We start from the raw sequence: 16,840 nt of genomic DNA, 5'->3' as shown, positions 1-16,840 counted from the left end.
TTCTCGATCAATGACGGTAGAGTCGCCCCCGCAAGCCCGTTCGTTCCTGCAGTTACCTAGTGCGTCATTGCATCGTGGATGAAGGGAAATTAGCATATTTTACGCAAACAGTTCTTAATACAAATATACACAACTATGTCTACTATGTCTATGTTCCTCACCCTGTGGGTATTTAGGACACTAACGCTGAACTTTTCAATGCGCGTTTTGCACTTTTAAATATTTCCTCACAAATATTTCCTCAAATTGCCATTCCAAAGATCATATGGTTAGACGTATTTATAAAATCATTAAAACTACCATCAAACACAATTACAAAGCATTCTTTGCAATCAATTTCTGTCCTATGTTGTGTGGTGTGGCAGCGCGAAGTGTTTTGGGCGACATTGTTTTTTAGTCAAATCTTGTCACGAATTTCCTTCCTTCCTATTCACGTCAATTATTCAAAAACAACCTCGCAAAGCTATTAAGTTTGGACTATTTCCACAATCGTGAAAGTCTAAGGCAAATTTGTATATTGATTGCATTATCATACTTATTGATTACATTTTCAGGCATTTATATATCGCAGTTATTACCACTAAATCTGGTATTGAATTATATATTTATTTATTGACGCTCTAATTAATTACTCTAATTAGAGTAATGCTTGGGGCTTGGGGGTCTTCTGCACTTGAAGTCACAAAAAATCTATAGTGACGATCAATCTTTTTCACATATTCTTAGATAAAGGAAACACATTTTAAAATATGAACTCACAAACCCAGCAATCGAATCAAATAATCGTAATGCGTGGGTTACATATGGACATTTACAATGCGCTCAAGTGTCTAATTAAATTATAATAGATAGAGTAGCAGATTTTGATACGTTTCCGGAGTTGTCAATAAGCGGGTAATATGAGATGATATTGCCCGGCCCATCGGGTAAAATACGCCAAGCGGGCTGGCAAACAGGCACTTTGAACTTGGAAGACCGTGCTAGCGTACGTGGCTGGAGAATATGGCTGAATTAACAGAGGTATTGCAACCGTCGATTTAGTATTTATGGAAGAAAATAGACGTTAGTATTCCGTTTCTTTATTGGTTTTGTTTTACTTTTAGTTGCGAAGCGATCGAACTGAGTTAAAGGAGCTTTTAGAACAAGCAAAACGGCCACGTGTGAGAGTCATTCTTCAAAATGAACTCAGCTCTGTGGATGTGAAAATTAACGAAATCGAACGGCAAAGATTACAAGATGAAGTTACCAACATGGAAAATGAGGATAAGGAAAACCCCAGCACTCTCGATGGTTTCGAATCACGGCAAAAATCAGGGAGAGAAGGTCGTGTACAGCGAAGTAAAATCACATCATATGGTAGGTAGTAAAAATGAAAGTCGCCATTGACCTAGTTTGCCCGTTCTGATTTGTATTCTGACTGTTGTCAGCAGTAAGTATTTTCGCGTGAGAATATACTAGGCGGAAAGCCTTAAGTTTAATTCGATATTTCGACCTTCTTGATTACGGAAAGTTCGAAAAAGGCTGATACGGGCTTGAACGGAAAAGCGAGTCAACCATGACCGCGTTGTCTTTCAAGTGTTTGTTCAAAATTCACAAGGTGACCTTGGCTATATTTATTGTCGAAATGTACAATATTTACCGTACTTGTTTGTTCAAAGTACGAAACAATGGCACCTTGTACTGTTCGAATTGGTTGTGTATAGTATAGTAGAGTTTTTCTAACATTCTGATATCTTCGATATTTGTATCTGAAAATATGCGTATTAATTTTATTTTATTGCGTGGTGTCGATTTCTAAATTCACAACATTGAATTCTTAGTATTTAATTCCCTGATACACACTGATATTTTTCGGACTAAACTCATAAACTGATTCGTTAAAATACGAAGTACAACGTATTTAGCGCTGTAGTTCATGCGCGCATTTTTAGTCAATGTGTTCTGACCCTGATGTGTTTGATCTTTGTGCGCACGTTTCTGGAATTCAGAAATACCAACAAAGTGTTACTGTAGTGCATGTTTCAAGCCAAAAATGAGCTTTTTGGGGATGTTTTTGCGCATGAAATTGGATAACAGGTTGGCTTGGATATCCTATTGTTAGCCCCTGTGGTGCAAAATGCGTCATGAAACAGTGCACCTTTCATCAGACATGGGTTTGAATCCATCTTTAAGATATTCTGAGTAAACTTTGTTGGCTTTGTGCCTTTCCTGTTAGGTTTTTTAAAGACCTGTATATAACAATTCAAGGTCTGTTTTCATAGCACTATAATACATTATCCTGTTATTGATGATTAGTGGTCTACTGTAGGACATTAAAACTCCATTATGCCCATACTTTGTGTGTATTGAATTAACAAGTTTAGAAATTCAACATAAACTAACCACTAGTATTAGATTTACATTTTGGCAGATTTAAAATTGTAAGGGGAAAATATATATATTTGTCAATGATGGTTTAAAAAACAGCCTAGTGTCAAATTTCTAATGCCTGTGTATGATGCTGAATGGCATGTTTTCCTTCCTAAAAACAAGGAAAACAGCTAATAATTGATTCGGGAAATGGATAATGGAAACAATAGCATTTATATGTTATTCAGGCTCTAGTCAAAAATGTCAAATGTATGTTATTTCTTAAACTAATTGTGATGGTAAGGCAGCTAGATTTTAGGAGTATCAAATTCTGTCAAGTCATTGCTGAGTTTTTCTTCCACTATAAAAATATTGCAAGTATGAAGGATAGAGAAATGTTCGTGTTGTTTCATGATGTGTCTGTCCAGATAATGTTTTTGTTTTAAGTCAATGATATTGGTCTTTCTCATAGTAGTTGTGTCTTTTTGCATGCCAGACATGGATTATAATGTATGTGGTATTCAGCAACAACATATTGTTACACATGTACAAGTCCCTTTTCAATTTTTTTCATGCCTGAGACACACTTTGTTGGTTCATTTACAATTTAACCAATAATGCATATTCATTAAATGATAATGAAAATAACCCTGTCTTCCTTTATGCAAATGTTAATGAAAATAATTGTTTATTTCAATAACAAAGTCCTTGAAATATTGCAGAATAAACAAATATTGTGACCTTGGTTTTATTATTTCTATTAAGCAAAAGGTTCTTTTGAATTTGAAACCTCGTGACTATGAGAGGTATTTGAATTTTGAAACTGACATTCACTCAACTGACATTCTTTAAATTGCTTCAAAATGTTATGAGAAGATTTTATCAACATTCTTCAGATAGTTAAAAAAGTTGAACCTCTCCCTAAAAACAAATAAAAAATTATGTTCTATTTACTGATAGTGTGGGAACTCCCTTATGTGTCTGAAGGAAATCTTTTCTGACAACACCCAGTCATGTGATGGGTGTTTGAAATGTTATGAACAAGGCAATTCTTTTTTATTGGGATAGCTCTAATCTATCTGAGTGGATAATGGATGGACTTATGTCTGTAAAATTGTGCTATTCAGAAAACATCACACACATATTTCAGAAACACTTTTTATTCATACAAGTTGTTTTCTCTGTCATTGAAACTGGTTAATGTACTTGTCTTTAATTTTTTTTATTTCTTTTAATTTTTTTTATTTCTTATAAGTTTGAATTCTGGTTTGTTTGTGGTCTTGTGTTGATAGAAATGTTGTAGACATTAGAAGAGTAGAGTGTTTTGTCTATAGTAAGGTAACTTCATATTGATGTATCTAGTATTTCACTTATTTTTGCTAGTAATGTTAGCCTGAGAGAAATGCGGTAACAGGATACCATAACATAAATATCTTCTGGTTCCATCTAGTTTTAGTTGTCGGTAAAGTTGATACTGAAAATATTCTATTGTTGCATTGAGGAAGTTTTTTGGCACCCAGTTTTGATTCCTTCTCTAATCTGATTTACAACCAGGATTCATTCCATATGGTCGTTACTAGCGGGAGCGAGAGAGCTTTTGTGGCATATCGCCAATATTCATTAGTCTTGATTTGATGACCTCTTGCGATTTCCTGTTGTTCTGTCAAGCCTTGTTGATTGCTCAGGAAGTCTTCACTCAACACTCGCCCAATAGCACATGATGTTGGGCAGCGCATGCCTGTAGGTCACTTGAAGGTCGCACGTAGGCCCCATATGTCTCCTGTGGTGGCCACAAGGCAATGCAAACAATGCTGAGTGATTCAGCACCGCCAATTCGTCAGAGGCCGGTGATAGGAAGGCCGGATAGCAGGTATCCCCGGACAGTGATTTTTTTTAAGTCGCTCAACAGTTGATAGAGCCCAGATTAGACCTTGGTATTCTCAGTGTTTCCCTTCGTAAATTGTTGGGTCAATATCAGAAGTTTTATTGCTTTTCAAGCATCCAGACAGCCGTAAAAAAATAGCAACCCATTGGTTGGCTCTATGCAGCATTCGTAGAACTGCCTCAGATTCGTATACTTTATTATGTCAGCAGACCTAAGACATACACCAAAACCTTTTTTCCTGTCGTTCGATGTTGACACGTATGATATGCCTTGCTAGCAATATAGCACAGAAAGGAACTTATGAAATATGACGGATGTTTGGGTCTTTCTAGACTAGAGTATAACTGGTGTGTACCTCTGGATCAAAAGTGTGCTGTATAAAATGTTGTATAATATAGGTGTATGTGCGTGTATTGTCCCTCTCCCTCCCCCTTTAGTTAAGTATATATGTGTACGACTATTAAACTCTTAAAAAGTCATAGGAGGACAAGTAGCATTAACTTTCAGTTTCAGCTTGCCTTTGTAATCGTGTAGAACATTCTACAAATTCAATGTTTATTTTTGCTGTTTATTTATCATATTATCTCCCCATGATAACATTTGCAGATGTTTGCCGTGTGATAACAGTCTCTTTTTATCTTTTTCGAGATTACGATGTTTGCGTGCTGCGGATCAAGGGGCCAGAGGGCCCCGTCCGCACGTCGCCAGATAAGTGAACAATTTTCCGCGTCCACGCATTATGAAACTCTTTAGACACTCGCGGATAAATCGTGCAGAATGCACTGTAAACATCCATTAGCCAGCATACGGTTAGCGTGCCGGTAGTATCCTTCCTATCAATGTATGGCCTAAAATATTTGAGACATTTGTGTCATTAGTTGCAATCATATATTCAATCAACCACTTGTACTATGGCAGATAGTAGACGCAGATACCTTTATTAGTCGTATGAAGTATTTTAAGTGTCAAGTGTTAAATTAACATTTTTTTCTTCAGTCAGCGAATGCACGGGAGTCTTCTCGCATTCTTAAATTATGCTCAAGTCTTAGGTTCACTTTCTCTTTTGATCCTTTATAAGCGGTTCTTATTTTTCAAGTTTCACATTAAAACTGGAGGGACTTTATTTACCCAAGTCCTTGTTTCGTGTTTTTGCATTCGATTCATCTAAAACTGGTGCGTCATCTTTTTCGTTCATCCGTCCGACAATCTTCAGATTGTTGTGTTTCTAGTGGGCGATCCGTGTTTACGGAAGGTATCTCCGCAGAACTATTTTTACACCTTAATTTATCCGGTTGCGTATTTATCCGGTAGCGTGTAGACGGCTGCGGTGGCGGGTAGCGGGACGGATGTGCGGGAAGACGGGATAGGTAATAACGGACTAATGAACATAGCGCAAATACCACCATTAAATAATACCATTTGCCATACTAAGGCGTTGGTCGTTTTGTGATTGAAAACGATAGCAAAATCCGGCATATGCCTATGAAACGTTTCAAATAAGGAGACTGTGTTTTAATGAAAAAAAAACATAAACAAAGAAGCTCTAAGTGTGTTTGAGAGTCATTCGTATTTAACGAACATTTAAGTTTACTAAAAGTGAAAGACCATATTACCTGACGTTCAAACCATTTTAAATTTTTGTTAGAATTTGTTTTGAATATCCCGTACGATGTTTTGTTTTTTTGAATCTTAACCAAAGGTACTGTGCCGTAAAAACTATAGTAAGTGTGTTTTTGTTATGTTTCATGCTTGAGTTATCATCTTACCGTCCCAATACGGCGTATGACATTGTCATTACAGTTGCTAGTCACTGTGAATAACGGTTTAACTCATTATACAGTTAATAGTCACTGTGAATAATGATTCAACTAACATTATACGAGAGAACAGTTCATACTTTGAAAACCATCATCACCATGGATCCACTGCTATCGTATCTTCTGTATCGTGTTGTGTAATTTGTCTATTTGTTTGATATTTGTGTGCTGTGATAGCAAAACTATTTAAATTAAAACGCAATTCAAACTTTCGCGTTATAGCAGTTAATGTCTGAGGGGATATTTTCGAGGCAAATATGAACCTTGAATGTCTTTAAGCTCGAAACCTCGAATCTAACCGACCTTTATGTCATTAAAATGAATCGATATAATACATCGTTATTTCTCACAAGCTTTATTGATGCTGTTGATAAGCTTTATCTTGAAAGTGGCGTTTTCAAACCCTGCCACGGTCTTATTCTTTCAGTGTTTTTACATACAATGCTATTCCTTGCAGACTGCACGCTACGAAACTCCACCAACAACAACAACAAGGAAGGGCGTTTTCCTTGTCAAGCGAGCGGCTGTTCCTATGTTTGCCGTTGGCAATGCGAAATGAAGGTTCACATGAACAAGCACACAAAAGAAAGACCGTTCGTATGTGACTGGGCCAACTGTGGGAAGAGCTTTGGAGACAAGAGTTCAATGAGGACTCACTACAATGCAGTTCATCTTAAACTCAAGAAATTCAAGTGCCATGTGAAAGGGTAAGTCCTTCCTCAAAGTGTTGTGAAAATCTGTTTAAACCTTTCCGTAGTGAAACCTGCTTTTGAATAGGTCTAATGGTAAACCTGATGATTTTGACCAATTTTTTCAAAGATTGGGTCTAGGTTAAAAACAGGTTGAAAAAAGGCATCAAAACCCGTTTTTTCTATTTTCATTGTTTATTTACACAGGTGCAGTCTATCCTTCACGTGTGCCAAGAGTCGCAACCGCCACAGCAGAAATACAAAACTCCACGAAAAATTATTCAGTGGTCAGTGCTTCCGCGACCAGTATATGTGTGTGAATCACACAACAGTCCCAAAGGAGGAAAAGCCAACCAAAAAAGAGCTCCCTGAAGATCTGAAGGGGGTTGAAGAAAATCATTTTGAAAACGAGCAAGTCCCCAGTCCAACTACTGACTACGAGAGATTCTACCTTGATTCTCCGAAGGTCACAAACCCCATGGGGCTTATGTTCCTTAACCATCCGAGTATGTACCCACGAGGGGACTACTATCTCTATAAAGATCTTTTCTCGAAGGCTTTGATGAAGGAGTACAGTATGTATGGCTATGGTTTGAGTGGTGCCGGATTCCCGGGGTTTTATCTCCCAGCGCCCCGGGCTTCCGTGATTAAGGAGAATAATTTGGGTAAGTTGAGCCCAATTATTTAGATTATACGGACAATACCGTATGATCGTTTTTGGTACCAATCGTTCATTAAATGAACATTATTTTAAAGTAAAGAAGATTTCTAACAGACTAACATATTAATATTTGTTTTTTGAAAAAAACATATATAGTTTCAAAGTAAATTGATTTAACTCATCTGGTAGTTTTACACGCGAAATGCATGAATATGATTAAAAATTGTGCATTTGATTTTTTTAAAAAACGTGGTTTATATTCATCTGAAATGGCGCAGATTTGTTGTGGAAAGCTTATAAGAAAAAATACAACAAATATTTGAAATTTTATTATGATCTATATTAACTTCTTCAAATCAGAATTCGCATATCGTGTAAAACTACCAACAAATTTATACTTACATTAAATAACTTCTAACGGAAACATAGTTTTAGGAAGATAGTTTAGAAGAAAATAATCGTTGTAATACTTAGGTAATTCCTTTAAGTTTAAACATAACTTAAGTAATTGTCAAAATAATGGATCGTTTGTAGCTTAGTTTGTATATTTAGCTTAGTTTTACATTGTAGTTGAAGATAGATTATTGTAGTGTATTAGTCTAATAGTTTTTAACATGGCAATCTGTCAAAGGCAAGGCTTTCACAGGTGTTCCGTACTTTTTTAAACTCATTTGATTGTCCTAATTTCATTTACTACGACATGTGGGTGGTGGAATAATACTTGATGAACAGGAATTTATCTGAGGAAAAATATGTGCATGGCTATGGGAATAATGCATGTATTAAAAGATAAGCTTTGAACTTGTGTCTTTTAATTGTAATTGAGGAACCCACAATTGGGTAAATTGGATTTATTTCTATAAGTAGGTGTTTCATTAGAAAAGGTCTTTCATCCTTTCATTATGTGGTTATTAATAGTAATTGGAAGCCTGTCAAAATTATTTGATATATTGTTGTTTGTAGATGACATTTGCCAAGTTAAGTTAGTTTAGTAGAAAGTTTATATATCTTAATATGGTAACAAAATATATGACTAACAGTGTTTTAACATTCAAGTCTTAATGCTATTTTAATGCATTGACAATATTATTACTATAAATAAAGGCAGCCCACATTGGGTAAAAAATACTTGGCTCAATTTTAAGTCAGTAAGTTTAACCCGTATTAACATTTTAACAAAAATATTTGTAATAATAGTCAAGAAATGCCGATAATCTATATATCGCGTACTCCCCTGAAAAACTATGTTTTCAGTTAGCCAAAATTAGAATGTGTTTCTGCAATAAGGCAATGTAGCTGACATAATTGTTAGCCATATAAGTAAATTCCCTTATTTACCTCGGCATTTCTTGAAGTTCTATTTTGTGAACTGTAAACTAACAATTAACAGTAAAACCAGTTTACTGTATTGTTAAACTTGGATAATCAAAATGATTGTAACAAAATTTATAGTAATTGTAACATTAGCTTGTACTTTTTTCATACTAATTTTTTAAAATATGAAATAAAGTAATGTTTATGCTCGGGAGATAATAGCGAAGTGGGAAATTTGAACGTTAAAATATATAATCAAAAATAGTTTCAGCATTGATATTATTTTCATAGTTATCAATGTAAAGCCAATATAGGCCAAAATTTACACTATGTATCTTTGATTGCGCAGCTTTGTGGGAAAAAATAGTAGTTCAGACATGTGACACATGCGTGCATGCAGTTGAAATCCTGGTTATCAGCTATAGTCCCAGATGTTCCCACAAATGCTTGCCAAAACTTTTTTAACTAAATATTGTAGTTGAGTGGCCTTGAACGTAGACCACGAGGCCATCTGTAACTCGTCATATATCTTTTAAAAAGCAGCAGTGTGCAGTTGAACTTAATGGTGTTGACGGTTTGTTTCTTTTACTCGTTTTTTGAGAAGAAATGTACTCAATGCCTAAATTTTGGTACACTATGCTATCACGGTCAAACACCTTTCGTTCAACTTTTAACATTGTTTTGCTATATTTTTATGTAACCTTAATCAAAAACTCGATAACGAGTTAAATGAAATTGTATTGATTATTTTTATATCCTAGGAATATTGTAATTGAAATTTTTATGAAAGGGGTTGATTGGGACATTAAATTTAGAAATTAGGTTTTTAAAAATATTGGAGAACAATTACTTCAGAATTAAATGTAATTGTATTTTTAAGCAAATTTTAGTAATAATTTTTTGAATATTTTTCTAGTATTTGTAATAAAGATGTTTATGAAATTTCTGTTTCTACATTTTCTCTTTGGCCTTGCATAGTTAATATAGACAGGGGCCCATATGGTTAGGGAAAGGCGGTGACCTTGAAACTCGAACGATAACTGATGTTGGAATATACCTGACCATGCACTTTTTAATATTATGCTAAGGTTGCGAGATTGAGGCAAAGGTCTTGTTTTGATCATTCTATTTTACATTCAAAGTAGTATTTACCGTGAACGTGCACGAAGATTTCCACAATTAAGCGGACGAAAAATAGAACAATGACCAGGTTTTTTTTCTATTAGCTATGTTTTGGTGTGAAACAACGAAGGTTGCGCATGTTGCCGATTGTATGTTTTTCATGTTTCGCTGTGTGTGTTTTCCGCGGTTGTCTGCTGTTTCAGCCTGAAAGGCGCGCACTATGCAAATTAGGATCTTCTGACTTTCAAACACTTAGAGCTTCTATATTTTGCGGTTGGTTTTTAATTAAAAAGTATTGTTCATAGGTGGTCAATGATGTGAGAACGATGAGATTTCCGTCCATTGTATTTCGTTTCAAGTGTGAACAATCTAATTTCCTTCCATTATGTCTAATAAAATAGAAAAAACGGATTTTTTAGTCCGATTTTATAGTTCGTGAACCGAGTTCACAGTAACGTCGATGGGGCAGATCGCTGGGTGAGATTTTCATCTCATAAGATCCGAATATATAATCCGTCTACAGAATGCGTCATTCTGACGCAATGGCCCAAACTGTTCGCAATATGTATTGATATTCAAATGCGATAGTAGATACACGCATTTCTCGTTTCCGATAAGTGCCAGGAAGAGTTAAGAACTTTACACGATACCATATAAAGACTTGATAAAAGCCTCCTCCAAGTCAACCACCCGCGTTGTACTTCTCTCGTCGAGTGAAATGCACAAAATTAGCTATTACATTTTTTTCAAACTATTTGAGTCACGCGCCAAGATAGACTGGACCGCATATGTTGCATGATAAAAATAGAACATGGGAATTGATGATGTATGGTTGTAAGATCGCAAAGGGCAAAAGTTTGCGCATTCCATCCCAAGCTGCCAAGCAGCCCCAATATAAGCTCTCTCTTTGAAGCCAATGATCTCTACATTGTAACTGAATGTAAAGTAATGCCTGGGTGCGAGGCTTGCTTATATCGTGTTAGAAATTGCAATCACTATCAAGCAACCAGAAACAACAAGAGCGGCAACATTAGAATGCATCTTCTCTCTTAAACTAAGATGATTTCGCAATTTTATCTCCCAAAGTGGCTAGCTTGTCATCTGTTGTTTATGGTATCAGTACCACAAAGATTTTAGTATTCCTGGTCCTGACTATACTCTTGCCTAGCTTACTAACAGCATATGAAAGAAGCAATTGGCCAATTGCAAAGAAGTATGTTAATTAGATTCATCTGGAAACTGTGCGTAGCCGAAGTCCACTTGTGTTTTTTTAGGAACAATGAAGAATTAAAGTCGTTAAGAATGACCTTGTTCACCTTAGGTGTTAATTATTAAGTTGTTAAAAAGTACCATGAAATCGTTCAACACGTACTCACGAGAAACGGTCGAAGATGGCATCACACATAGAGCCATTGAGAACAATGCCGTAAAGCAATAAAGCCTTGTTGGAACATTGCCATTTGTCGACTGTAAACAAGCGCGGTGATGCTTTACAAAGTTTATGTAACGTACTTGTTAGTATGCTCACTTGTTTATGTGGAGCCATGCTCAATTGTTAATGTGGACTTCCGGTGTGTTTTTCTCATGAGCTAAAGGAAGTGAAAAAGAAAAACCTTCGATAACCTTCGTTTTATACCTTAAAAATAGTGATTGATAAAGCACATCCTATAATGGTGTAGGAATTTCCTGAGGGGAAAGCTCATGAAGATGTCAAAGCTTATTCACACGATTATTAATCAAGATTCTTTATCCGTGCTTTTGAGGAGTTTATACATTTATGTCCAAAGCCCGTGAGAAAAAACCCTGGGAAACCCCTGAGACAAAATTGTCATTGTTGTCATTAGGAGTCCTAATCCCAAAGCAAAAGAAATGTCACAGAAATAGAATAGCCAGAGTTGGTGTAATTTTGTGTATTTTTTACTACTTCAGTGCGATAATTATTTATTAGCAACCTAAAGGAGTCTTCACAAAACCATCAAAAGCACCCCGCGCGCTTGCTTTTTTAGCTGGTCTCAATATAGCAGATGATGAATACAACGTTATTAATGTGTTTTCCAAAGCTGCTTTTGCAGATGCTTGAATGCCGTTGCCAGAATTGGAGGATAAAGATAAATATTATATAATATATTGCATGACCTATCTCAAAAAACCAGAACTTATTGTCTTTAATGTTTTTTGGAACGGGGACTATATGACTTCCAACAATACTTTTTCAACCTCGCAAGCTTTTTTTCTGTAAAATATCAGATATAGGTTTGAAAACCTGAGACCCATAGCAGATTCCCCCAATTCCATCTTTCTTTGTCATATGCATAATGTGCCCATGTATTTTAGCCTATTTCTAGCCGATTTATGCAAAGCGAAATAACTGTCTTCATTCTTTTTTCATAAGGATTTCTTCAAAAGCCACAAACAGTCACGATATACGTGGATCTCGCCAATGTTGGTAGTTTACATCGAGATTTGATCCAGGTTGATTTTGGAAGACGAAGTTTGAATATTGTCGTAAATAACCTAAATGGAAGAACCTACGAGCTCAACCTACCAAACTTGGGAGGAGAAATCGTTCCGGAAAAATGCAAACATAAGGTTTGTGCACTCTGACTAAAAGTTGACAGCTTTCTTTTTTCATGAAAAGGAGGGGGGATGCTTTGTCTCCATTTTCTGCTTCCTCAGTAGATTTGAGAATTCAAGTAAGGGAGGATTTTTGGAATTCTAATAGTAGAAAACATATACATACACTGACTACATAGAATAAAGTTTTCGATGTCCAAAAAAAGAATTTAACGCTTTTCAGGTAATTATGATCGTGATAATGTTATTACATACGTGCTGATGTATCGGGGTCATGTTATAAATTACCTGTAGTTGGTCCGTTACACCACACACTCGTGCTCAAGATCATGCTATCCGACACGTATATGCATTCTGATGTATCGAGATCATCTTATTAGACACGTGTTGATGTATCGAGATTAAAGTGGAAGTCAAGTCCGTTCTGCGCATAGGTTCTGCTCATAACAAGTGAGGGCCCTCTGATGTGAAAATTGCCTAAATTTTGCATGTTTCTGATTTTTTCTTTAACATAAACTCTTGTTCACATTAATTTAGAAGCGTAACGAACCTAAATAGTCTTAGATATTCAGACAGCACATCCTGATTTAATCTTAGAAAGTAAAAATAATTCCCTACTCTACATAGTCGAACTTACAGTCGGGTTTGAATCAAACTTGAAAAACAATGCTAATAGGAAAAAATTAAGGTATAAACAACTAATTATTGAACAGAAAAGAAATTATAATGATGTTAAATTTATTAATCTATCAATAAGTGCTTTAGGTGTTTTTGCTAAGGAATGTAGCCCGTATCTAGATATGCTAAATGACATAGGTTTTGACGAGAAACATAAGAAATACCTAATTAGGAGAATAATGGCTGTCTGTATCAGGTCTACGTATTATATATTTTGCTGTAGAAACAAGGAATGGATGAATCCACAGTTATTAAGTTACTAATCAGCACTCTCACAAATTTTGTAAATATAGTGTATACAATTTATCAGGATATATCTTTTTGCTCTTATATAAACATATCAGTATATATACATATATATTCCACGATTCAAGTAGCCAATTGTATGTTACCTTTTCCAAGTGAGATATGCAATTGTATGTATTGATTTTAAATGAATTAATAAAGTTTCCATTAATATTATTTTTTATTCACTATATCAGAAACGGCACAAATACAACTTTTTACTAATTGATGCACCATTTACTGCACGGGTAATTTTTCTTCGTATGTATTAGGCGATGATTATCTTTTTTACCAAGTGTCATATTTTATTCTCCAGATTAAGCCTAACACCATAACAGTGATATTAAAAAAGGCGCGGGACGGAGACTGGGCAGGAATCTCAGCAACGGAGGTACGAGAGAAAAAAGCAAGAGAGGAAAAGACGAGGTAAAAATATGATCAAATTTACTTGGATTATTGTAATTGTTGCTTTGTCAGTTTCAAAAGGTTTCGTAAAGGCCTGCTCACACGCTTCAATTTTGTCGGCTCCAATTCACTTTTGACGTGTAGAATGTTAGTCTGTTATTGATAAAGCAGAACCGCATTAGCTTTAGTTGATTTCAGTGGCGTAACTACTAATAAGGACCCAAACCGGCTGAAGCCGGGGGCCCTGGGGAAAGCGCTTCTCAGGGCGGCCCTTGGCTAATATCACTGAATCTCAAACACCCTAAAATATAGGCGAAAACAGGGGATTTTCAAAATGTGATATGGAAACGTTGTTAAATCAACTTTATTCCTCGTGTTATTTCCTTACAAAATGTATGAATTATTCATATTTTAAGCGGAGCTGCTTCTTTTGCAGTGTTCACCGGGGTATAACTGTAGTATTTTGAAAAGCTATAAGTAATTTCCAAAATTACGTTGCAGAATTTAGCGCACACAGTTTATGGATCTCGTGTTCGTGCATAAAAATCAATTCGAAGGGTTGGCACCGTAAAATGTGTTGGGGAGGATGTATAATTAGGGAGCCCTTCTTACTACTTCAGCCTGGGGGCCATTGTAGACGATTTACGCCGCTGGTTGATTTGTTGCATTCGGCAAGTCAACAGACCATTAAAGTAAACATCGATAAAATTGGATCGCTTGAACCACTGCACTTCTATTGGCTGTGCTTAAACAGACCTTAAGAATCTCGTGCGATTGAAAATGAATAGCACAAGTAGCTCATTTAACTGAAGTACTTGCAATCATAGACAGTTTCTGTACAATACAAAAGTACAATTCTGGTTCTGTTTAGAGTTTAGACTAACGTACTGCGATATGAAAAGCATACCTGTACGGTTTCCGTGCTTAGGTACACGAAAAGTTTAATTTTTCAAGCCTTTATATGCTATAGGTTAAATTCCTTCCCCCATCCCCTTTGACAGTGTTGTATTTGGCCGCAAAGGAAACGCAACAAGCAATATATTAACGTTGATTTGGGGGTAGGGAAGACGCTTGCTCTAAAATGAATCAATATTGTTAGGATTTTGATCACTTTTATAAACAGTCCATGAGATCTTACGCATTTGTAACAGATACAATTAGAGCAATAGGTTTTCATTTGTGTATTTGGCAATGTTTTAGAATGGGCGACATTGATAAAGACAAAGATCCATCAGAAAGTCTTATGGATCTGATGAAGAAAATGTATGACGAGGGCGATGACGAGATGAAGAGAACCATTGCTAAGGCCTGGACAGAGTCCCGTGATAAACAAGCCGCTGGCCAGGGACCGATGGCGATGTAAAAGGATGAACTCATCTGCTGTATAATCATATTTATTTTATCATTTTCATGTCGTTTCAGTTGCAAATCAATCTTGTATCCAAAGTATTCCTTTCCACAAGTTAGGAAGCATGCATGCATGGCATCATAGATGCTGACTCTGATTCCCAGATTGGTTGTAGCTAGGACTCTTATTACGACATTTGTTAATTTATACTGTTGTGAAATTTGTTAGTCGTTGATTAATTAAAGCCAAGCAAAATAGTCTCTTTGTAGCAGTGTCTAGACAACGGCAGGGACGCCAGATCAATGCCAAGGCCAGAGGGACAATTCTCCCATATAGGAGAGTAAAGAGACTTCTCTATCAACGCAAGGAAAAAATTTTTTAGTTCACACAATTTCACTGGAGGGTAAAAATTATACTCTCCAGTTTATAAACGAAGTCAGCCACGTACTTGAGTACCAGGTGGAATTGGTTTCTTCACACCGAGCGGCACAGGCAGCTCAAATATACGCATGCGTCATCATTCTTTATCATCCTATATGAATAAATAATTATAATACTAGGAGTTCTTTTTGGAAGGAAAAATTGCTGCCGGAAATCTCAAGTAAAGATCTTCACTTCTGCATGTTTCATTCCAAAATGTCTGAAATGAATTTCATTGAGGACAAGTCGTTTTTAAAATTTGATGAGAAACTTTTGAAATGTCCTTGCAGGCAGCATTGTGACAAAAGACAAAGTGCATTAGCAAAAGATCAGTAAAATAAAATTAAATTCAACCAAAAAATGAAGAATCAGTAGCACATAGTAAATATATAGTATTCATATTTCTCATAATCATAAGTCTTAATTACAAATATTAATAATAATTTATTACCCGATTTAAAATAAATAGCAATCATAAAAACTGATGAGATAAAGCTGAGTTTAAATAGGCTATATCATGCCTGGGATAGAAATGACTACATTTAAAAAAATTGGATGTTATGGTAGCCAAACTCATTGATAATAGGATGTTACAGTATAGTTATATTCGATATTTGAAATGTTGAGGAGAAAGTCAATCACAGTCTCCTAACCCTCATTTTTATACGGTATCTTTCATTAAAACTTCATAAATTTTAAGCATTGCATGCAATTGGCATTTTCTTGACAAACTCTTTGCTTTCATCAGGTGTACTGTCAATGAGTAAGGCATAATTGATATAAGACGATAAACATTGATAGCGAACGCGTAATTTTGGGGTTCTATGCCAGCGGCTGGGTTTATCACTAGCGACTGTCACCATAAACAATCCAAAAGACAGATTTGTCTTTTGGATTGTCTATGCTGCCACGCACGCGTCGTACGCCACGCACCAACTTGGACAGAGGTGTCTCACTCAGCCAAAAAAGTGTAACGCGCTGCCAAAAGCTGTTTTTAAGACCTTGGTAAATAGCATATATATTCTTCTCAAGTATGAAAAAAACCCGTCCACACTTTAAAACTCAAAGATCCATTGATCGCTTCATGGACCGGCATTTTATTAATTACTTGCAACGGCAATAGAAATATGCAAACATATTGCCTTGACTGGCTTGAGACTGCAAAAAGTGTTCGGCTAATTTATCCTTGCCGAAAACATTTAAAACAATAGTTAATCAATTGCGATGCCTCATCTATTGTTGTTATGTCTTTATGCTTTCGGCACATAAGAAGTACGACGTTTGAAACGTATA

At 35.8% G+C, this 16,840-nt stretch overlaps 1 protein-coding gene across 2 annotated transcripts; it reads left to right on the top strand.

Moving 5' to 3' along the window:
• The first annotated feature begins 935 nt into the window (after positions 1-935).
• On the top strand, positions 936-15,384 carry LOC114530219 (calcyclin-binding protein-like). 2 transcript variants are annotated; one of them, XM_028551799.1, is made up of 5 exons: positions 936-1,020; positions 1,104-1,356; positions 12,230-12,426; positions 13,691-13,800; positions 14,980-15,384. In XM_028551799.1, the coding sequence occupies exons 1-5, from the start codon at positions 1,003-1,005 to the stop codon at positions 15,140-15,142; spliced, it is 741 nt and encodes a 246-aa protein (XP_028407600.1). In that variant the 5' UTR covers positions 936-1,002; the 3' UTR covers positions 15,143-15,384. The 2 variants fall into 2 exon arrangements, with proteins under 2 accessions (XP_028407600.1, XP_028407599.1); XM_028551798.1 differs by lacking the exons at positions 12,230-12,426; positions 13,691-13,800; positions 14,980-15,384 and adding exons at positions 6,509-6,758; positions 6,948-9,614.
• Positions 15,385-16,840: the final 1,456 nt, after the last annotated feature.

Source organism: Dendronephthya gigantea, unplaced genomic scaffold, assembly GCF_004324835.1.
Source record: "Dendronephthya gigantea isolate DGI-Jeju-01 unplaced genomic scaffold, DenGig_1.0 000061F, whole genome shotgun sequence".
Classification (NCBI taxonomy): domain Eukaryota; kingdom Metazoa; phylum Cnidaria; class Anthozoa; order Malacalcyonacea; family Nephtheidae; genus Dendronephthya; species Dendronephthya gigantea.
The sequence above is the reverse complement of the archived record's forward strand: the minus strand, read 5'-3'. Positions and strand labels throughout refer to the sequence as shown.

What these genes read in the sequence shown, in the direction of transcription:
- LOC114530219 (XM_028551798.1), top strand. An exon ending in AAGTAAAATCACATCATATG is followed by an intron (nt 1,357 to 6,508) that starts GTAGGTAGTAAA and finishes TATTCCTTGCAG; the next exon opens with ACTGCACGCTACGAAACTCC. An exon ending in TTCAAGTGCCATGTGAAAGG is followed by an intron (nt 6,759 to 6,947) that starts GTAAGTCCTTCC and finishes TTATTTACACAG; the next exon opens with GTGCAGTCTATCCTTCACGT.